Below are 24268 nucleotides of genomic sequence, written 5' to 3'. Positions count from 1 at the left end.
GAATAGTGCACAAAAGTGTACCAGTTGTCTGTTATGGTGGCAGAGCAGTCATTATGTTATGAAATCATCTGAGTATTTGAGTATGCATATGCCATTAAACTGTTGTGACTGTATGTGATTCAAAATGTGCTCTGGCAAAACATGCATACTTACCATATTTTTTTTTCTTATGCCATGATTGTTGAAATCCTCCTCTTTATTTGCACTAATGGTACATATTCTGAATCACTTAGTTGTTTAATGAAATGAAATTATGTGATTATTTTTCCAAAATGGTGTCTCATACAGGCAAGTTCGCATTGATCTTTCCTGCTCCTGCTACAGCCTCAGCTCGTTTTAAAAGCAAAGAAAGTAACATTACATACAGGGAGTTAAACTTAACAAACCTAACATCAACACCCACCTGGGACCCATCATATTCAGAGTTGTTAAATTTTACATAACCTGCTGAGTGAGAATCACACTAAATGACAGCAAGGTGTGTGTTGACCAATTGTGCATTTTGCACTTTTTACTGATGACAGTAAACAACTAAACTGATTACAGTAAAATTACTTTTTTTTTTTTTAAATAGTACCCTTAGAACTGAGGCAGATGTTCACCCTTCGGCTGCAGCATTCTGTAATGTCACTTAATGGATGTTTGAAAACCATGCCCCAAGACTGAAAGTTTTCCATCAAGGAAACGAGCAGTGAGGGTGAAGCGCTATGCCAGTCTCTTTTTAAAATGGAAGAATCTCAACAAAAGTTTTTTTTCTTCCAAATATTATATTGTTTCAAAATATATATGTGGTCTCAATAAAAACTGATAAATATGAAATAGAAGTATTATGTTGAAGAATAGACACATATTTGGTCAGTTTTAGGGCTTTTGTTATTAAGTTTGTACCCTTGACCTCCATTTTAAAATGGATTAACAAGCTAGGTTTGTTTTTTTTAATTTATAAAAAATGCTTCTCTTTAGGAGACAATTTCATGTGGTAGATTAACATAAACCCATAACTGTGAAGAAATAATTTGGGAGTTGAAAAATAATGGACTAATCCTTTAAATACAGAAGCTTAAATGTCAGATTTTAAATAGTCCACATCAATTATGTTTGTGTTATGTTTTTATGTTGTGTTATAGAACTTTCTGAAGAAGCAAAAGCAGCACTGCAGGAATTTGAAGAAAAAGAAAAGCAGCGCAAACAAGGACGGCTTGGAGGAAGAATTAGGGGACGGGGAAGAGGAAGAGGAAATTTCTTCTGTTATGGGCCGAGCATGTTAAGGAAAGATGTTGGAGATAGAGGAAGATTAAATGAGCATAGACCTCCTCTGATGCCCCTACCTTTACCAATGCAGGTAAACAGTGTCATCTACTGTAGAAATCTAAATATGAAACATGGAATATACAAAAGGTAAAAGGTGGAAACTCCAGTATGATGCACATTCAGTGATTTTTTTTTTTTTTTTAAGAACTAAGTAGAACTCTTGACCCTTGCATATATTTTACATGTCTGCAGACATAGTTACACATACACTTAGGTCCATAAATATTTGGACAGAGACAACTTTTTCTAATTTTGTTTCTGTACATTACCACAATGAATTTTAAATGAAACAACTCAGATGCAGTTGAAGTGCAGACTTTCAGCTTTAATTCAGTGGGGTGAACAAAACGATTGCATAAAAATGTGAGGCAACTAAAGCATTTTTTAACACAATCCCTTCATTTCAGGGGCTCAAAAGTAATTGGACAAATTAAATAACTGGAAATAAAATGTTCATTTCTAATACTTGGTTGAAAACCCTTTGCTGGCAATGATAGCCTGAAGTCTTGAACTCATGGAAATCAACAGATGCTGGGTTTCCTCCTTTTTAATGCTCTGCCAGGCTTTTACTGCAGCGGGTTTCAGTTGCTGTTTGTTTGTGGGCCTTTCTGTCTGAAGTTTAGTCTTTAACAAGTGAAATGCATGCTCAATTGGGTTAAGATCAGGTGACTGACTTGACCATTCAAGAATTTTCCACTTCTTTGCTTTAATAAACTCCTGGGTTGCTTTGGCTGTATGTTTTGGGTCATTGTCCATCTGTATCATGAAACGCCACCCAATCAGTTTGACTGCATTTAGCTGGATTTGAGCAGACAGTATGTCTCTGAACACCTCAGAATTCATTCGGCTGCTTCTGTCCTGTGTCACATCATCAATAAACACTAGTGTCCCAGTGCCACTGGCAGCCGTGCACGCCCAAGCCATCACACTGCCTCCACCGTGTTTTACAGATGATGTGGTATGCTTTGGATAATGAGCTGTTCCACGCCTTCTCCATACTTTTTTCTTGCCATCATTCTGGTAGAGGTTGATCTTGGTTTCATCTGTCCAAAGAATGTTTTTCTAGAACTGTGCTGGTTTTTTTAGATGTTCTTTAGCAAAGTCTAATCTAGCCTTTCTATTCTTGAGGCTTATGAGTGGCTTGCACCTTGTAGTGGACCCTCTGTATTTACTTTCATGCAGTCTTCTCTTTATGGTATTCTTGGATATCGATATGCCTTCCCCCTGGAGAGGGTTATTCACTTGGTTGGCTGTTGTGAAGGGGTTTCTCTTCACCATGGAAATGATTCTGTGATCATCCACCACTGTTGTCTTCCGTGGACGTCCAGGTCTTTTTGCGTTGCTGAGTTCACCAGTGCTTGCTTTCTTTCGCAGGATGTACCAAACTGTAGATTTTGCCACTTGTAATATTGTAGCAATTTCTTGGATGGGTTTTTTCTGTTTTTGCAGCTTAAGGATGGCTTCTTTCACCTGCATGGACAGCTCCTTTGACTGCATGTTGTCTGTTCACAGCAAAATCTTCCATATGCAAGCACCACACCTCAAATCAACTCCAGGCCTTTTATCTGCATAATTGATAATGACATAACGACGGACTTGCCCACACCTGCCCATGAAGTAGCCTTTGAGTCAATTGTCCAATTACTTTTGAGCCCCTGAAATGAAGGGATTGTGTTAAAAAAATGCTCTAGTTGCCTCACATTTTTATGCAATCGTTTTGTTCACCCCACTGAATTAAAGTTGAAAGTCTTCACTTCAACTGCATCTGAGTTGTTTCATTTAAAATTCGTTGTGGTAATGTACAGAACCAAAATTAGAAAAAAGTTGTCTCTGTCCAAATATTTATGAACCTAACTGTATACCAGTCTCTGCATTGGCACTGCACTAATACTGGAACAAACTGAGGATTACAACATGAGATTTAATATTATAGGACAAGACCAATTCTGGGATTGGACTGTAATTATTTTTTTGTTATTTCATAATGTCTTGTCTGAAAACTAGATAAAGCTGATAGACCTTAAGAAAAGAAAAAGTCAGATCAAAACCCGTTATTGTCACAAAATATACATTCCTTTGTCAGATTTATTAACTTATTGTTTTGTCCTGGTAGAGTTCTATATTACTCTACTTTCCCTTTTTGTATTATTAATGTGTTGCGGTTGTCATAACCCATAGACTTGCCATTGTTTATAAGGTATTATACTTTATAACTTCTCCCCACCTTACCTTCTATATCTATAACCTCAGGCAATTACGTAGAGTAAAAAATATTGGAAATCATACAACCCGATAAATGCTGATGTGTAATTTCAGGTGGCACACAGACTTGTTAGTTACTTAAAATGTCTCTAGTTAAATCATCATTTTCTAGCTTTCTTTAGGACAGGCCACATGCCTGTCTCAATATGGCTGCCGAGTTGATCTACTCAGTGTGGTTATCTTTTCAGTCTGTGATATGCGAGATGCTCTTTCATCATGATTGTGTGAGAGAGGGAGGGGTAAAACAACTGAATGTATATGCTCTTTGTCCAAATCCTTACACAAATAGGGCATTGTGCTACACAATGGCCTCTGATTAAAACGAATCCCAAACAGTTATACTTCAGATCAGTTGGGGCACACAGTACTTTTCATACCATCCCCCAAAACCATTTTTTGAGCTGGTGCTTGGCGGCTAGGTAGATTGGCGTTCATGTGAAGGTTGATTGAGAGAGACCTGCAGAGAATCACTTGCCAGACTGGTTCAGGTGCTTACCCTGACCCTGTCCTAAAATTCACTCTCCTGACTTAGTCCAGGGTGGGGGTTGGTTTATGGTTAGTTAAACATCGAACCATTGCTGTTCTTATCAATGATATAACACTAATGTTACATTGCTTTGTCTAAGTTACAAATAAAGACATACAAAATATTTATCAGCTAATATACAAAATTTCACACCACAACAACTTGCTTAGTTCAGTACATTTTTGTGAGGTGGTGTATTCCTTCCTTGATAGCACTATGTGCATTGCAGAAAGCACCTCAGAATGGAATGCCAGTGTATTGCAGGGTAAAGGTCACATCCATACTCACTTTATGTAACCAGTTACCCACCGATGTACATATTTAGAGTAGGCTATCAAATCAATCCAAGATCTTCAGAGTTACAAGGCAGAAGTGTTAACAAGTGTGCCGCTGTGCTGCCTCCAGTGATAAACTACACATTTAAAAAGAAACAGCCTGTTAAAACAGTAACTAGAGTAATTTTTGTGTGCTTCACATTTTTTTATGATATTTAAGCTACATGTCTTTATTAATTATAGAATAAATAGCAAAAAATTTTAACTAGTTGAATGTTATGCATTGCAATAATAGTTTGTTAGATAAGAATGCACACTAGCAAACCTCCTTGCTTGGAAGTTATTTGATATTGGATAGGTTCCTTTAAAAATTTGTCTAATGTCACTTGTACCAAAAGAAGTTTTGAACCAGAATAAACAAACTGGTTTCTAAAGCTACGTCATTAATATTATGTCAGAAAAAGTTTTTTTTCTAAAATATGCTCAGTGAAACAAGTCAAATTAGCAGAGATGATTGGTACGCTGGCACAGTGCTTTTAATGCTATTCCCATACACCTCATTGGACCAACTTTTGATTCCCAGCCAGGTGATATTTAATACTGTGTGTTTTTGACAAATGCTTTGGTTTAATCATACATCCCAAAGATTAGTATGTTAGTCGTACCGAGTTTTCTTGTTAATGAAAACTAAAATAGTAGCTTCTGTTAATGAAAAAATCATTTTCTCAACTAAAAGTAAAATAGAAACAAAAAGAGAAAAAAAAACTTTGTAATTTGATTTTCATAACATGCTTTTGTGCATATGAGTATAGTTGCCAGTGCGTCCATTAAAACTTTTGTCATTAATGTTAGCTTTCAGAAGCACATTACTTTGTGTGTGTTTGTGTGACTCACTTATTGTCACCTTTTGTTCTGGTCACTGATCTCTCTAGAATTATCATCTGGCCAAATGCGGCAATACACATTTTAGTATTAAAGTAAATTATACAGACAGCCACTGCCCTGTAAAATATATTCACTGTGAATTAAACAAATGTTTAGAATTGCTTGGCTTTCAGGTGACGAGAGAAAATTTCTGGAAAAAATGTTATGTTTCAGAGTAATTTTTGGTAATGATGATAATTTTTTTTTTTTTTTTTTTTACCTGTGTACATTTGCAGACAAAAAAGGATGCTTTTACTCCATTGCATTTCTTCCACCTTCTTACACATGAATTTTTCACATTTACCTCTTTTACTCCAAAGAACAAGCACCAACTCCTTCTCATCAGATGAAGATTTCTTTTTAACTGAAAACTGTAAATTTCTAGAGTGCTCTGTCTTGCTGAGTTGGTGGCAGAAGCCTATTTTTTTGTTTGTTTATACTCGAGTCATTAATATATTAACGAGCAGAAATTGTTGTATACATTCAATTGGTAAATAGATTTTTAAAATGTCTGCAAAGCCACAGAACTTCATTTACGCTTTGTTTCATGTTTACAAATTCAATTATCAACTACTGTATCTACAGAGGAGACGTCAGCTAAGTAGCGAAATGCAATTTGACATTTCCACATCTCCAAGCACATTTGACTTTATTGACCAAGTACACTACACTGATATAGGAGAAGCCCCCCACCCCGGCATTCCTCCAATATGAAAGGCCCCCCCCCATCATACCTCCAGAAACCCAATTACAATAATATATACAGTATTTAATTTCTGAAAAGAAATGAATATTTTGTGCATTTTTTAGGCTGAGCAGTGAGAAAATGATGGATCATGTCTCATAACATTATACATTGCTCAATGCCAATTACTGAGTTTGCGACAAAATATTTTAACAGAACACAGAAAGCTCATTACAGGCAGGCAACAATAAATGGGTGTTTTGTGGACTTCTTTCATTGGGCAGAAACAATTTTTCCTGGGAAGAATCATCATGAAGGTTTGTGGTTTGTTTACAAAGTACAGATGAAAATGCATCACTTGGCATGCTACAGAAAGGACACATTTAATATAAGCGACTTTATTGCAAGCTCTGCTGAGGGTACATAGTGATGTTCTTCAATTTCATTTAGACAGTTAATGTACTGAATGATTTAATTTCACCTTATGATGTTGGGTATTTACTCTCCAGGATCCTAATGCCGCGTCTATTTTCTCATTTTAAATGTCTACTGTCTGTAGTACAGTTCATATTTTTTATAATGTTCACTGTAGAATGTTTAATAAACGTTTACTACATACTGTAGTATATATGTGTGTGTGTATGTGTATATAACATATATATATATATATATATATATATATATATATATATATATATATATATATATATATATATACACACAGATATAAAGCAATATATTAAAGTTGAATTTCATTCTTGCCCAGTAAGATATTAGGCAAGTCTTATATAAAATTACCATAATTTATATTGAATAGAGGAGAGTAGACATCAGGAAAAGATCAAGATGAATCAAAGATTGTGTTTTACCATAGTGATTGCAGTAGGAAAGAAACAGTTTCTATGTCTAGTCATTCTTGCCATTAGGAATTGATAATGTTTCCTCAGTGGTAATAACTGGAAGAGTTTGTTGCATGGGTGTGTGTAGTCTTTGTTTATATTTCCAGCATGCTTCCTGTTGTTTGGTGCATCTAGGACTTCAATAGAATCCAGTTTCCCTACATCTGTAACCATAGATGTAAATGTATGAAAATATTTTTGTCTCCACTTTTGTAAACTTCCTCTTTAGGTTTTCATAACTTTTTCAGATTTTTAGGAATCCCATGGTTTGTCATTATTGTTTTTGACAGTGGTTTTCATTGGAATGCACATTTACTGTCAAAAGAAGTAACTTGTTTAGTCCATCAGAGGTATCTCTGAAAACCTCCCAGAAAGTAGAATCCAGTCCACTTATGAACTGTCCTTATTTCTGGTTTAGCTGACTTCACTTTTTGTCTATATGAAAGGGCTCAAAATATCATGGCATGGTCAGAGAGGCCCGAGGAATAGCATGGTACGCATCAGAAATAGAGCTGCAACAGTGATCTAGAGTTTTCTCCTCTCTAATTATACATTTTATTAGCAGTTTGTATTTGGGAAGCTAAGATTCCTAAGTGGAATTATTGAAGTTACCCAAGATAATAACTGTGGAATCTGGGTGTTTATTACTTGTTTATTTTAGAGCTTCCCTGTAATTTCTGTAGTGTTAGTCATAATGCAAAGCTTTGCAATGACCAGCGCACTGTTGTAAGTCAAGAACCTTATTTCCATGGGACATCAGTCTGGTGAGATATGTTGGTGCTTTTTACCTTTTTCTGAGTAGCATGCCATGACTAGTAATAATTCCTTCATATATATATATATAATATATATATAAATAAATTAGAAGCCTGTCTGTCAAATTGACTCCACGCTGGTTGTGTTTGGGGATGGGGTTTGGCACTTCCGACTCTGCAACGTAGACATGTACAGACACTTGAAATACAGTTTTGGTGTCAAATTATTGAAGTTTAGTGCTTTGTAATCAGATGATTTAAAAAAAGAGTGTAATGTCATTCGTACTGGCGGCAATGAGAAACGGGTAGAGCATAAAAGTTAACAGCATTGTACTTTCTGATGAACATTCATTGGTGGTTAGCTCTCATGCCTGCCCCTATGACTAAAGACTAAATCAAGCCTGTTTAGTTATCAAAGCAAGTCACAGACTAGTTTAAGTAAGTCGTTGTGTATATCGCACCAAAGGTGACTGACTTCACGAAAGTGTGCCACCAACTGCCTCCAACTCACTAAGATTATGTAAGTAAAGGCAGAGACTGGAAATCACTGAAAGTCACCTGTTAGTATTTTAAATAAATAGAATATTATAATCTGGCATTTATTTATCTATATCTTGTTCATTGTAGCTAAGGCAGCCAATGGAGATGACTGAGAATGTATCCAGAATTGCTGCTTATTTGTCTCGTGTTCTTCGTGGTCTAGCTTAGTAGACCCAAGCATTGAAACAAATACTTAATGGGGATTTAATTTATTAGCTGACTTTAACCACCTAGTTCTAAAATGTCAGTGGACCCTTCACATAAACACTGTGAGATGACCTACAGAGAGGAGGTGCTGGCATTGAGTAATTGGTGCCTGGATAATCGGAAACAGCAAGGCAGAGAACACCAGGCCATCTACATCAGTGGCATAGAAGTTGAAAGGGTTAACAGCTTCAAGTTCCTCGGAGTAAACATCACCGAGGATCTCTCGTGGACCCTTCATATAGACACTGTGGTTAAGAAAGCTCGCCAGTGGCTCTACTTCCTGAGGAGGCTGAGGAAGTTTGGCATGAATGCCAACATCACCTCAAACTTTTACAGGAGTGTGGTCGATAGTCTGCTGACGGGCTGCATTACCATCTGGTATGGGAGCTGCTCTGCCAGCAGCCGGAAATCACTACAGAGAGTGGTGAAGGCAGCAGAGCACATCACGGGCAAGAGTCTCCCTGCTATTGAAGACATTTACCTCCATCAGTGCTTGCGTAAGACAAGCAGCATCATAAAGGACCACAACCATCCATCACACCAGCTGTTCTCTCTGTTACCATCTGGCTGCTCGGACTACAAGACTTAAGAACAGTTTTTACCACCAGGCCATTCGACTCCTCAACAGCAACACCTGAACACTTACATTACACCAGTGGCGTACCGTGCATTTCACATCTAGGCCTTCAGTAGTGCTCCGTCTGAATCAACCCGCCCCTCAAAAACTAATTTATGGTTATAAAAACCATCTTAATATGTAGAAATACAGTATAAAGAGCCGTAGCATCGCAGATAGATAACTCCTGTAGCCACAATACATGCCTTTATTGAATAGACAAACCAGGGGTAAACAAGTTCCTTTCTACTGCCGCTACAGCCCGTGACACACATAAAAAACATCAATAACAACTCATAAATTTGCAATATTATTTAGGAAAATCGCAACATTTTACTCACCAAAAATTCGGATTATTTGTAAACAAAATCCATCCTCCTCTCTTTCCTCAAAAACAGTTCAGTTTCTCTGTCATACAGATTATCAGTGCGCTTCAGTTCCATCATGAAGTCCCTTTCTATCGCCATCGAAGCTAATGCTGAAAGTCGAACCTGCCCTGTCGTATTTCTGGCATAAGTTTTAATTCGCTTTAGGGCTGAAAATGTCCGCTTGACAGAAGCAGTGGACACGGGAATGCTCACTGCCAAACATACCAATGTGTACTAGCTGCCCCATGATGCTCTCATTCAGATTTTTATATTACACCATCCTATCCAATCAACGGGTCTGAATATGGTGACATTGGCGTATGCCTGCTAGAGGGCCCTAGTGAAACCAACTCAAAATCTGATTGGTTGAAGCAACAGTTTAATCCACATTTATATTGTGTTAGAGGGCCTGCAGAACGGATTATGAAGGCCTCCTGGCAGACTTCTTTGACTTTGACCCTGCCTGGCAACAAATGATGGCTGAAATGTGATTGGTTAAATGCTTTAATACGAAAATACATGTCTGGAAGCAGGCGCAGCACAACCATCGGAAAAGCTATGAAAGGAAGCGAACAGACTATTTGGAATTATTTAATAAGTATTCATGGACAAAATATAATGAACATCAGTTTGTGATTCAGATATTTTTTTAGGCCAGCAGCGAAGGCCTTGCAGGCCCTGACGATCCGCCACTGCATTACATCTACATTGCACTACTCTCACACAAACTGTACCTGCACACACTCTAAATACTGACTGGAACATGCATCTGCACTTTATGGAATATGCATCAGTACTTATAAAACATTATCTGTGCAATAACTGTCATTTGTACTTGCTGCTCATTCAACTCATATTGCTCTATAATTTCTTTTAAAACGTACACATTTTATTTTATATGGCTTGTTTATTTTTAACTTGTAATTTTTTAAAATTATTTTTTAGCTTTATTGGATCTAGGCTGAGTGACTTGTTTTTCTCGTCATATACATTTCATTGTATGTTGACCCTGTGTTAACCTATATATGACAAATAAACCTTAACCTAGTTGTTCGGAGATATGACAAGAATGTGTATGATCAAGGCATCAGTTTATAAGAATACCTTCTTTAGCATTAATGATGTAAAATAAATGACAGAAACTACCTTTTCTTATTTTTTTTTTTTGGAGTTTGTTAAGCATGTATATTTAATGATCTTCTACTCTAGGCTTTTTCGCTGCATGAATCAGAAGGTGCTGTTACTAACATTCTATCTGCTCTCTGTCAAACATTGTTCATTATAGCACATATGACATGAAAGTGTCTTAATTTATTATTTGTTGTGTTCTGTGAACTTACTAAAGATGCATTGTGATAATGCCACAGTCCTTACCCATCACACATTTAAAAAAAATACCTAGCTTTAGGTGACTTTTCTACATATTTTTGTCAGTAGGTCACGTTCCTTATTTTTGCAATTATGTAAATGGTTAACAATAAGAGAAAATTAGCACATTGTTTGCAACAGCAAGCATACTCGTACATAAGCAACCTCTACAACTGCTCAATTACCAACATTATTCTTCCATTTTATGTTACCATTTTACACTTTTGTACTTTAGTAGAAATGGTTTTATCCAAGTTGCTTGTATACACAAGTCTTACTCTTCAATGTATAATGTGTGTTTGTGAAATGCACAAAGACCAACTAAAAATGAGTTGTGGGAGTTGGAATATTTTAAACGTTTATTCATAGTTGCTTCTACACCCATTTTTTTTTTGTTGTTCCACTTTTGTTTAGGCCAAGTAACATAGCTGTCTTATATTAGATGTTTTCTTCCAGCGTGGAAGTCCATTTGTTTACGTGGAATCACAGCCTCAGTGATGCTCACATGACAGTGCAAAAAATCAAACCTTATGATTTCAGAAGCATCATACTTTTGTTATGCATTTATAGGTTCACTTTACCTTTAGATTCCCACTTCCAACCTTAGCTTTATCATTATTATAATATAATAAATATAAATGTCTGTTGTACTTCTGTTTTGAAATTACTTATCTCATTACATTTCTCCAGATAGCATTGTCTTTATTTCACAATTCATCTACAAAAGGAGAAATTCACAAAACATTGTATGGTTCATCTTAATAGAACCACTACCTTCCCCTTTTATTAGAAGTAGATTTAACCTTTTTGTAAAAGTGGAAAAATATTAAAAACATCTACATCTCTAAAACTAAATAGGTTAAACCATTTGTGATATTTACTCTTTAACATCAGCTGTTCAATGATTCTGAAGTCTGTTTGCCAGTCATTGTACATTTATGTGCATTTTATCTATCAGCTTTTGTCCTTCTGTTGGCATGTCCTTTTGGAACAGTGGTGTTAGTTTGCTTTGGAAAAAGTCAATTAAAGTAGTTCTTTGGTCCTCTTATCCATGTTGATATATGGATTATACTAAATAACTTGGCAGTTGTCCATTCAGAAAGCATTACATGAAATTAAATTTGTACTTTGCCCAGGATTTAGATTTTGTACCATTTTTATTATTATTAAATATCTGTTGAAGCATATAATCCTATCGTTTTAGATGTACAAGTACTTTGCCTTGTGTATTAGAATTTTTTTTTATTTAAACGAACTGTATTTTTTTAAAAAAAGAATCTTTTCCAAACAAGAGATTAATGCCTAACACAGTGATTTCCTTTAGAGTTATTTAAAATGCACCTGTTAAAACACTGTAATTTCTGCAAAATCTGATGCATTTATTTCATTAAACGTCTGTGGAAACTTTGTTTATTCAATGCTTTAGAGATGCTGATTGCTTTATTTTAAATAAAAAGATTCATAAAGCCACAGTGTCAAAGTACATTGGGAAATTTTATGTGTTACTATAATCCATTCTTTATTTACCTTAACGTTCATTATTACACTTATTGAGTATTTTCTGGTCAGGCAATGCATTGCATTTATTAGATTTGCAATGCCCTTTTTCTCTCCTATATTAAAGTTTCATTAAAAAAACTATTCCTGGCAGTTTTTGTTAGACTAGTGATATTTTCTCTGCTCATATTTAATTTTACTTGTATAAAATGCTACTTGTTATAAAATTAACCAAACATAATCTGTTACAACAAAACATTCTACAGCCTCTTAAGTGTGTGATTCATTTACCCTTTGAACAGTATTATTAAAAGTTAAAGTAGGCTTTCAAGCACCCAATTGCAGAGCCAAATAATACCATAGAGTTGAGCGCTTTTGTGTGAAACCAGAACTATCCCAGCTGTATACATGTATCAGCTGAAAATCATCAAGGAAAGTGAGGAAACAGTATTTTCTTCCATTTTTGAAAATGAAAGCTTAAAAATGTTTAGTAACAAAATTCATTGAATGCTTGAGTACTCACTTATGGCAGAACTCGAAATTTGAAACCCATTACAGTTTGCAACTGAATTCAAGCTCGGGTAGTACTGAATACTTTTAGGTAGTGCATCATATTTGCAGATATCTTACAAAAATATATATGTCTTACTTATTTTTACACAGGAGAATATAATGACAAGCATGCTGTCTGAAATTAAGCCTGAACACAAATGAGTATCATTTGCCCATTATTTTGAGTAGATCTGAAAGCCTTGCACTTCAGAGTACCACACAGGTATAGAGTTAGACTCTTCGTAAGGAGAGTGGCTTAGTTATTTGATTTGTCACATGAATATTAAGTAGTTGCAGAAGAAAAATGTATTTTCCCAGTTTTTAGTTTTGGCCAATGGAATAAAATAAACATGAAAATAAAACCTTAAAACTTAACCAAAGATGTTAATTTAGAAGCTTCAGATCTAATCTTGTTTAAAGTATTTTTTTTTTCTTGTTAAATACATGTTTATGAAAACAAAACAGAAAATAAAGAAATAGTGAAAAAATTAAAATGATTTTTGCAGTCAGTGTTATTGTTTACTTGAAGATACAAAGGGCTATGGAAGATTGAGCCTATGTTTGAAAAGTGAAGGAAGGCTTTCCCGTGTAATTTAAAGTAATGTTTTTTGTTCTGTTTTACACATTAATGGTCTCTGTTTTACACATTGTCTATTTTAATTGACACTAATTTAGTTGCATTTCACTTGTTGTTTAACTGAATACTATACTGGACAGCTGCTCTTCAGCCAGGTACAGATTGAAGGAATCATGACAATTATTGAAGAAGTCAACGTTTCAAATTGCATGTAGAGATAGTATATCTTTGGACTTGGAATTTAACCTGTAATCATGCATCATTATATTGCTGGACCTACAAAAAGAACCTACAGAACCCAGCACACAGTACATCTACATCTATTTTTCACTGCTTTACACAAGTATTGGACTGTAGTAAAACAGTTTGTATAAATTGCAGTTGAATTTAATTTTAACTAGTTTTTAGTAAACACCATATAGTCTGTGGGGTGAGTGGCTGTACATACTTTAATTTTCTCTTCAAAATTACTTTCACTGTGCTGCCAATAATTTACAGTCACTGTACCCAGATTATAGAGTTTTAGGGGAATAAATAATACAAAGTATTGGACAGCTTCACGTAAGAAATGTTACATATGAAATTCATAGCTGATTTTGCTGTTTGAATTTTCAGTTAATTTTCTCTTTTGGTGCTTTATTATAGTTTTAGTAATCCTCATTCTCAAGCATGTACTGTATATATGCTTGCTTGCATTTTACTATGTAATTATAAATGTTTTGGAAATTGTGAAGAATATGTGAATCTAAAAATCTTGCATTTCTTATGTTAAATTGATGTTTGGTTAATCTTGATATTTTGGCAGTGAATGAAGTACTAAATTACCTACTGTAGCAGGGATTTTTTTTGTATTTTTAAATGTAATGCTGCTAAGATTAGATTTGATTATTTACAAATTCTTCAAATTTTTATAATTGTCTTTTTCCTTTACCAAACAGCACCATCATCCTAGAATGCCCCACCAATATCACCTTCAAAATTTCCAGGAGAGAGAATTACAGAGACCACCAGTTCAACCTTTAATTCCTTCTCATCCACCCCATCGATCCTCCCCTACCCAGGCAACTCACACTCGCCCCCAAGGAGATGGATCCCGCATTATGAGCCCTCCACAGTCTGCACATTCCCCAAAACAGCCAAAGAATATTCATATAAATCCACACTTCAGAGGGCCAGTTTCCTCTTCCATGCAAGGTATGTGTTCTGTTTTTATGTTTACTGTTTTATTGTGTAACAGTGGATGTTTCACACATTTATTTCTGATGAATGATTTTCCTTTATTTTGAATGTGCAGTCTTTTTTTTTTTTGTAGTGTCAAGGTAACTAGGAAAAATAATCTTAACTGTACATCATTTGACCCTTTACCAAACACAATGCTTATGCTGACTTTTTATTTGGTCCCAGGAGCATCCATTTATGGCCTCAATGAAAGACAGTACGTATTAGTGTAATTGGCCTAGGGTGAGAGATTAGGTCTGTGCATAATGTTTTTTTTACATATTCATGATGTTGTTGGATTTTTAGATAATTATAATGAAAAGTTTTTTTTTTTTCCCTTAATGAACGCTTTTGGATCCTTGAAAGTGGTTTAATTTAGTCCCATCCGTTATTACAGTAATATGAAAGAGAAAGTACACTGTTTTTGCACATTCTTTATATATAAAATATATGGAATGGAAGTTAGTGTTCTTTCAGAACTGAGGCAGAACTAGATATGGATCATCTCCATTGGATGGGCACAGTAGACATTCCATTCAGTCCCATACATGCTTAGCTGATAAGATGTGTGATAAGCATCCTGGCCTGAGGAGTTGACGAACAATCTCAACAGCATGTTGAGTTACACATTTGGAATGTGTTGTACACTTCCAGCAGGACGTCTCCCGTTTCACAGAGGATAATATCCCTGACATGGGCAGTGCTAGTGAATGTTCCGTCTACAATCGCCAGCCACAGACAAGCACTGTAACTGATAAACCTAACAGCGTGATACTGCTTGTTAACCTTGTGTGCTGCAGGTGTGTACCAGGGCAGTCACATTAGCCAAAAATGTGAAGGTTGAATGTTCAGATTCAAAATAAGTAAATATTCAAATATATTGAAGCTTACGTTAAGGATTTTGGACGTTACACATTCGTTGTACATAAATTTTCACACATTATTATGGTACTGGCCACAGTAAGAACAAATAGCAACAAGCCAAAAAATCTAATAAATAAGTAAAACCTAGCAGTACTCGGGCAACTTTTATCCGAATATAAGAGCCTTCAAAATCCTGGGTATCTGCACTGCCATCATTTTTTCATGCTGGTACTGACTGCTGCATGTGCAAGTCCTTCTTGAAACAGCAAGCCATAAAAGCAGCCTTGAAAAGGAGCTGAAATCCTTACAAATCGCATGTGCTGGTACAGCATTTTGCTACATCATTACTTGTACATCTGCAAATCATGAAGCACTTGTGACACTGTTGCATGGGTCCTGCTTGCAACACACAACTGGCTTCCTGCAATGCAAACATATTATGATGTGTCTTGCTGCTGCTTAGAGAGCAGGGTGGAACCCAGGGGGAAAGCACAATTTTGAAGGCACAGGACATGTTGGTAGAAAGGTTTGAGTGACAGTGGTGAAGGGTAGTGCTTTTGTACCAAACAGGCACAGACAGAGTGGTTTAAGACCAGGAGGAATACAGTTTAGTTAGTAAGATAGTGACCAGGGGTCTCATGTATAATGGCGTGCGTAGAACTCACACTATAACATGGCGTAAGCACAAAAGCGGGAATGTGCGTATGCGCAGAAAAATCCAGATGCAGGAATCTGTACGTACACAAACTTTCACGTTCTTCCACTACATAAATCCCGATCAGCGTGAAAAGTAACGCACGTGCACGCGCCTTCTGTCCCGCCCCAACTCTCTCCCAGAATTACGCCTCTTTGAATATGCAAATCGATATAAATAGCCTTCTGTGAAAAGACAATGGGAAAAGCACGGGAGAAAATATAAGAATTTCAGTGAATACCAAGTGGAGGCAAAGGAAAAACGTACTATTTGTTGGTTTAAACAGTGGTATAATCAACAAAAGGAAGTTGATCGAGTGACAGAGTGTCAGAGAAACTCGAAGGCTCAAGTTCACAAAGTCGCACTGTGCCCGAAATAAAAAAGAAATCACATATCAAAGTCGCCGTGAAAAGGCGAGTCGTAGCCCACCGTCTGAGCGTCACATGAAAGCTTATTAGGGTACACACAAAAAAAAAAAGGCACATAGTGGGGAAAAAAGCACGAAATGTCAACTTTAATCTCGAAATTTCCACTTTAATCACGTAGTTTATTTTGCCATTAAAGTAGAACATCATAAACTTCATCTTAAAATCGTTTAATTTACTAGTTTCTCAAATCCCATTGTAACTAAAGTGGCATGTTAAATGCTTTGTTCTGTATTTGATCTTCTATGTGCTCTATGTGTGTGAATCACTACCTGCTTTTTAAACGGGCTTTCTCTTTCTCCGACAGGACACATAATTGATTACATTCGTGAAATTACAGCTCTCTGAATAATTAAAATACTGAGATGTATATGTGATATCTTTTTCATGATGATAGGAATGAAAGCATGTTATTAAACATGGGAACGCGGTAGCGCAGTGCTTGTTCATGTCTCACGCAAGAGGCTTGCTGCGCCATACGCGACCTTCAATTAAATAATTTATCACAGCAGTACTGCCTCTTTCAAACGTACTAACCTCCAATTCCTGTCCTTTTCTTTCTTCAAAAACCCAATTGCTACACAATCAGCTATGTAATAGACGTGAAGCCATCTGTAAGCTTAGAACGGCGATTCTTCAAAACTTTTAAGGAACATTGAAATCTTCGTAGTACGTGTTTAATTATTATATCTGTCTATCTTTCCAGTGTCGCGTCAGCGCAAGAATACAATGCAATGCAGGAACAATTACTGAACTAGGTAGCGCTGTGGCACCGTGTCCTCACATGTTTAATTATTAACAATACAGGTTATTTAAATGAAGTTAAATTTTTATCTGTATAATATAATCAACATATTTTGCTGCATTTCATCTTAAAAATGAATACTGTCATCATATGTAAATACGCGCTTTATAAATTGGCGCAGGTTGTGCAATATTATAACTGTATCCCAAGTTTACAGTGAGGTGATTGTACTTATAAGTACAAACAGTTCTACAAGGAGCACTTGATGGACTGATTTAGTGCGTTTGTAGTTCTTGGGATGAAACTGTTTTTAAACCGCGAAGTCTATACTGGGAAGTCTCTAAAGTGTTTTGCTGTGGCTCAGGCAACGTCTGCTTCATGCTGTATACCGATAATTCTCTTTCCGATCAGCTGCTGCTGTGATTTCCCACTCAGATACAGTGATATAAATATTCCGAGTGGTGCAGTGAGAGTAATATGGAAAAAGATGATCTGCTGTTACAACCCTTAACGGGAGCAGCTGAAAGAAGAAGAAGATGATGCAGTGAGAGTTACAACGCTAAAGCAGTTACGGTATTTGGAATACTATGGTTATTCCCTGGACCATTATATTGCTACAGGTTAATTACAATAAGATGCATTACACTAATAAACAATATGCAGTTAATTTCAGTATATTTATAAAGCCGCGCCAGGAATGTGGATCTAAGAAAGAAAGGGTGATCACACAGGAACAGTAGCACTGCTTTGACGCTGGGTGCCGCCAGTCTGCAAAACCGGGCGGATAAATTGCGTACGCCAAGGTATGAGTTACCGTGGAAATGTGCGTGGCTTTACGCCAAGTTTAGGTTTTATACATCACGATTTGAGCGTGGAAACGTTTGTACGCAACATTTCTGTGTGTACGCACCGTTTATACATGAGGCCCCAGGTGAAAATAGTAAGCAAGCTGTAAAACAGCAGGTAAGAGGCAGGCATGTTAAAGGCAGACTTGTTTTATTATTTTGGAGACATCCAATGGGAAGTGGCAAAGTACCATAATCAGCACTTGTGGACTTGCCCAGAAAAGCAGGATTCTCAAAGTATACAGTCAGGGTCAGCACAGTCTACTTTTTTTCTCCTTTACAGATGAAACAGTATTTTAATAAAGGTACCCTGAATATTTCTAATTACACCTCATTGTTTTAGGTGTTGTTTCAAGCCAGCAGCCATGCAAGACATTGACTAATTTTGAGATTTATGACGCGTTGGCTGACTAAGCTTTTTAAAGTGGGGGTTATAAAGCATTGTAATAAAAAGAAAATCACAATTATTGCAGTTATTTTCCATGTGCTTTGTTGAGAAGGTCTTAACATTAAACAGAAATCAGGGATATCAGGTTTTAAGAGTGAATGGGATAAAATGAGACAGAAAACTGTACTTTTAGGGCATTGGAGAAGCATTTAGAAAAAGTGTAGAGTAGTGGTATAGAAAAAAAATATATTGCGAAGGGGTCTGACTGTAAGTTTAACTAATGAAGATAAGGTAACCATTCAAAATTATGGAAAGGTTAATCATGGAAGTGAAGCACAAACTCAGATCTGTAAAATACTGCAGCTTTGCACAGCACATCTTAAGTAACATATTGCCAAAATTAGGGTGGTAAAACAAATAACCATTCTTTGTTAGCATAGTTTGATTTGACAGTCCTATGCTGTACAACACTCATTCTCAGGCAGAATCTACTTTCAGTATTAAACACAACTGACTTCTCTTCTGTCCTCCACTTAGCTTGTGCAAGACTCCACTGCAGGCATATTTAGTGGTGATAAGTGAGGGAGGGGAACATCTGATGATTGCTTATTGTTTAAGTATGAATACGGACTTGGTTTTGTGCCTCTGTGACTATCTGATGTGCAGTCCTGACATGCATCTATTAAGTCTGGGCTGCCCAGAACCATGTCTCTTGTCTGTGGGTACTCTCCTCTTCCCATTGTCACCAACAGTGGTGCACTATGTGCACCTCCCATCGAATTTGTTCTGCAATTTGATTAATCGTTGTGATCGGGGAAAGCCCAGTGCATGATCCTGAAAAGTACACAGTGATGTATACCAGACTTAAAGAAATCCTCACAAAGTACTGTGCATTATGTGGTAACACAAATAACTGCTTTGTTTCACTGTGAGCACCAGCAGTTGACAGTAGTGACCTTGAAATGTTTATCACATCATCATCTTCCTTTCTGCCTTTAACATCCTCTGGGTGTTTTTTTTTTTTTTTCTCTCCACATAATCTACTTTCTACATAAATTAGATTGTTCCAAAAATAATACGGCTGATTCAAAGACAACTTTCCAAAATAAAGCCAGGCTATGTTCTTTAAGGATTAAGGGGGCATTTTCCTGGTAGAGATTTTCCACATAATAGAAAGGCAGTGGACAGGTTACATAGTCATCTCAAAGGCACTGAACATGCCTTGGAGCTTAGTTTGTCATATATAAGTGGAAACAATCTGTAACTACAGCCACACTCTGCTAAACTTAGTTGCTGAATAAGGCACCTCTCATAGTGGTTTCTGTGACTGCAGAGGATGTTCACTGTTCAACATGTCTTCCCCAAGGCATTGCACCAAAAGGGCCTTTATCAAATTATGGCAAGAAAAAAGCACTGGCTGAAACAAAAACCATGTCATTGCCTGTAAAGTATTTGTAAAATATTCCTTGGTAAATGATGCAGAGATGTGGCAGAAAGTCTTGTGGTCTCATGTGACAAATACATTTTTTTGGTATGAACACTAATTGATATAGTATGTGTGGCATAAATCTAATATTGCACATCCCACACTGTAAAATGTTGTGTCAACAACATTGTTTTGTAAGGCTGTTTTTCAGCAGCAGAAACTGGCGGCTGGGTCAGGATTGATGAGGAGATAAATGCTACACAATACAGACAGATCCTGGAAGCAAGCCTGTTCCCTCTCTGCCAGAAGCCTTAAACTGAGGTCAAAGTTTGTCATTTGGAATTGAAATGATCCAAAGACCACTGCCAGAGCAACAATCAGGTTTCTTAAAATATAGAATATTGATGTTCCTGAATGGCCCAGTCAGAGTCCTGACCTTAACTTATAAAGTTTCTGTGGTGAGACCTAAAAAGAGATGTCCACTTCCCTGTTACTTGGTTGTACTTCAGTAATTTTGCGGGGAGAAATATGCTAATCTTGTTTTATCATTTTTTGCTGTAATAGCAGAGAGAGGTGGTTCAACCAAATATTGAACAAGGAGAATGAACTCTTACAAATTGTTGACATTTTAAGTTTTTGAAATTGGATTTATTAATGGTTTGAATTTCATTTTACATCTGAGATCAGTTAAATTGACTCCAAATAAGTTCAGGTATTCCTGTAGGATTATACTGATATCTTCCCTGTTGCATTCTACTACAGATGTCATGGTCTGCAAAGATCCTTTCAAAACTTGAACAGGATCTCATGTAAGGTTTTGATCAGGAGAGGTGTACATGAAAATGTACAATGCATCACATATACCATGTGCAGTAAAGAGAGCCATCATCAAATGGAAAAAATATGGCTCAACAGTGACACAACCAAGAGCAGGATGTTCCTCTAGTATTGGTTAGAAGACTTGCAGAAAACAGGTCAGGAACGTGGCTAAGAGGCCTAAAGTGACATTAAAGGAGCTGCCGGACTTTCTGGTGAGTACTGATTGCTCCCTACATGTGACAGCACTCTCCTGCATTCTTCGTTTGTCAGAACTATGGGGTAGGGCAGCAAGATATAAAACCTTTTCTCACAAAAAAAATATCCAAGCCCAGCTGGATTTTACAAAAAGATCCATCCAGTCTCTAAAATCATGTCGGAAAAAATGTATTGTGGTCTGCAGAAGGTTATACCATAATTTCAGAAGGTATGTTTGGTGCAAAAACAGGACAGCAATTGACCAAAATAACACTCTACCCAGAGTGAAACATGGTTGGTGAGGGATGCATTAATGAAGTATTAGTTTATGGGTGTGCATACTTATGCAGCCAGGTTTTTGTAAGTTTTTGCTTTTATTTTCTTTCCCTTTCCCTTTTTCTTTCTCATTTGTATAGTTTGCAATTTCACACTAAAGGTGGAAAAAGTTCTAATGTAGTTTCATATTTTGCCAAATATGCCGTGGAGCCTTGTATAACCTACACGTGTGTCTTTAATTTATTAAAAAAAAACTGTATAATCCGCATGTTTGATCTCTTTCGTTAAAAATAATATACATATCCAGAACACCTAAATAAATTAACCTGCAACCAACCAACCAACCATTTGCTGCTAACAAATTTTGTTTAGTCATGTCTAAAGCTCAGCAATAACCACCGCAAACCAGCCATGAAAGGGCAAACTTCGCATTACTAACCAGCCACCTTATTCACATGCTGAAATAACTCTTAATTTTTGTGTGCCTTGCTTCTGGGTATGATGTAGTTTTCCCAGCCTTCCACTCCTGCAGGCTCTTTAACTGTTATTACATGCAACTGTAAGCAGTAGGTTTAGGTTCAGTTTGGATACTGTTACACACAAAAGCATCAAAGTGGAGTATGACTTGTATTCTTTGCACTCTGGATAAGTCTTCATTCAACCACCTAAAATAGCCACCTGCTTCCAATAGCAGACACTGATGGTTTCAGACTGTACTAATCACTTGCCTTTCTGTTCTGTGAGGCTGATTCAATAAGGTGGCATTTCTAAACAGGATTTCTCTACCCTCTCCTAATAAATTGAATAGAATGTAAGGACACTGAAGTGACAGGCAGACCTTTCCCTAATGAAAAAACTTTTTGAATTTTAAGTTTAGAAGGTTAAGTATAAACTGGGAAAGGCTTCAGATTGGCTGCCTGCATCATGCTACAGGTATTGGTGTTTAGGCAAAGGGCAGAAATATTTATTATAATATTATGAATCAGAGAATCTGCACTCTTATGAACATCTGGAATTAAAACAAAAACAAGAAGAAAACAACTTGCTCTTTCAAGTGACATCATGCAACACCTACACCTAAGCCCTTGGGCAGTCAACTCTTACATTCTATTTTTAGTTATAGTATTCAAGTAAGTGAACGTCTATTCTTTCCTTACACTAATTTCAACATTGTATTACTCTAGATAAGCTATGCTTTTCATTTTGCATGTCCCTTCCAATGTGAACATCTGCCTATTCACGTTTTTTGATTCCAACTTGTGGAGTGATTCATTGGTAAAACGGACAGCTTTCTCCCTCTTAAACACATTCATTCATAAAGCATTTGAAGGTTGATTTTTCCCAAGTCAGCTGCTCTGCTCTTGGACCAGCATTGTGAAAGTCTCCCATGCTAACCTTTATGCACCTTAATATGCAAAGAACGTTCTTCTTTTTCTTATTTAACACAAAGGGAAATAAATGGTATATTTCTAATTTTTATTATAACACCACCTCTTTAAAGAATTTTTTTGGCAATGCACATTTTAGTTACCTTTGCTGACATGCAGTTTTACACACAGTCAGTAAGCTGACCGCTTACTTAACATGCCTTGCCTAAAGTAATAAAGAAATGCAATAATAAAGATTGTTTTTTGATTCAACTGAAAAGAGCATAACAGTTTGTTAGTTTCAGTCCTTGAATACCTGCTTCTGCCACAGCACTACCAAGTATTCAACTGGCTTACTGAGTTGAGGCCAAGCCACTTTGTTGTTGGCTGCCAGTTTTTTTTTTGTTTGGTAATATAATATCTTTTAGTTTAACCGCTGAACTACCTATAGCCTATAATTTGTGTGATTTCTTTAAACTGTTTGTAGGTATTATTAACTTAATTATTACATGATAAACACACACACAACTTTTTACAGATTATTAGTAAATTGCTGTAATCCCAAACAATGCTAATGTAGCATTTTCGAGATGTGGTTTTGTAAAATGTACAAAAATTATAAACCAACAACACACACACAACAGGCTCATTGTTTATTAAACATACTGAAACTTACTGACACTGACATCCCCCTGTTAAACTGAAATAATCAATTATTATTCATATTTAGATATTAAGTCTATCTGCATTGTTACACAAATGAGAAAATACCACCGATCATTACAAAAAATGATCAGTTCTTTCTCTTGTGAGCTACTTTAAGAGTCAAACAAAAAAATACTGCAAAATTATATTACAAATCATGTTACGTAAACTTACTATATATGTAGTGACTTGAATATCTTTACTACATAATAACATTGCAAGTAACCTGCAGAAGGACAGATTGAATTACATACGTAATATTTTTATTTATAAGCTTTGTTGCAATAAGATTTTGTAAATGCAGTTTTGCAGCCATGTACAATACCAGGGAAAAAAAAATATACTAAGATTTTTTTAATATTGTTCTGTCAATTGCTGTCTGTCTGAATGAAACAGCTCAATTATAAAAAGGATATTAGAAACTTGGGTGAGGATAGTTAGTTTTGTTTGATAATGTGTTTGATAAAGTGCACTTCATCAGATATTGACTATGAAAATTTATTCTGGTAAAGGTGGCCACTTAATGTAATAGGACATCTTAAACAGCATTACTATTTACTCTGCGTCACATTTTTCTCCAATAATTTGCAAAATGGCATAAATTAAATTTTTACTACTTTATTGAATAACTTTGTTTTATTACATTTCTAAGAATTTTTCATGCTTTCTTCTTCTCAGGCAGCATGTAATTCAGGTAAAGTGATAATGCAGACAAGCTTTTGCTTAAAGTCTTTAAAGCAGAGAAGTACCTAATGAGTGTGTTTCTCTCATCACAGTGCCCTTGATGCCTGTACAAAGTCAGCCCAGGCCTGCTGTGGTTCCCCAGAGATTTCCGGTGAGTAGCAGCTGTTTCTTTTCTGCTACGATATGGATTGCATGTGTCTTTGTAAAGAAATATTATTATAGTGGTTAATTGAATGCCTTAACTAAATACATTTT

General features: G+C 36.2%; 1 protein-coding gene across 2 annotated transcripts in view; it reads left to right on the top strand.

Moving 5' to 3' along the window:
- Positions 1 to 24268, top strand: part of rbm33a (RNA binding motif protein 33a) — a 262607-nt gene that overhangs the window by 81656 nt on the left and 156683 nt on the right. For both annotated transcript variants that reach the window (XM_028804153.2, XM_028804154.2), the window contains exons 8-10: positions 1128 to 1342; positions 14301 to 14556; positions 24106 to 24164. In XM_028804153.2, the coding sequence (XP_028659986.1) occupies positions 1128 to 1342; positions 14301 to 14556; positions 24106 to 24164 (530 nt within the window). The remainder of the gene's footprint in view (positions 1 to 1127; positions 1343 to 14300; positions 14557 to 24105; positions 24165 to 24268) is intronic.

This window comes from Erpetoichthys calabaricus, chromosome 6 (genome assembly GCF_900747795.2).
Source record: "Erpetoichthys calabaricus chromosome 6, fErpCal1.3, whole genome shotgun sequence".
NCBI classification, from domain to species: domain Eukaryota; kingdom Metazoa; phylum Chordata; class Cladistia; order Polypteriformes; family Polypteridae; genus Erpetoichthys; species Erpetoichthys calabaricus.
Note: the sequence above shows the minus strand (reverse complement) of the source record. Positions and strands in the feature narration are given on the sequence as shown.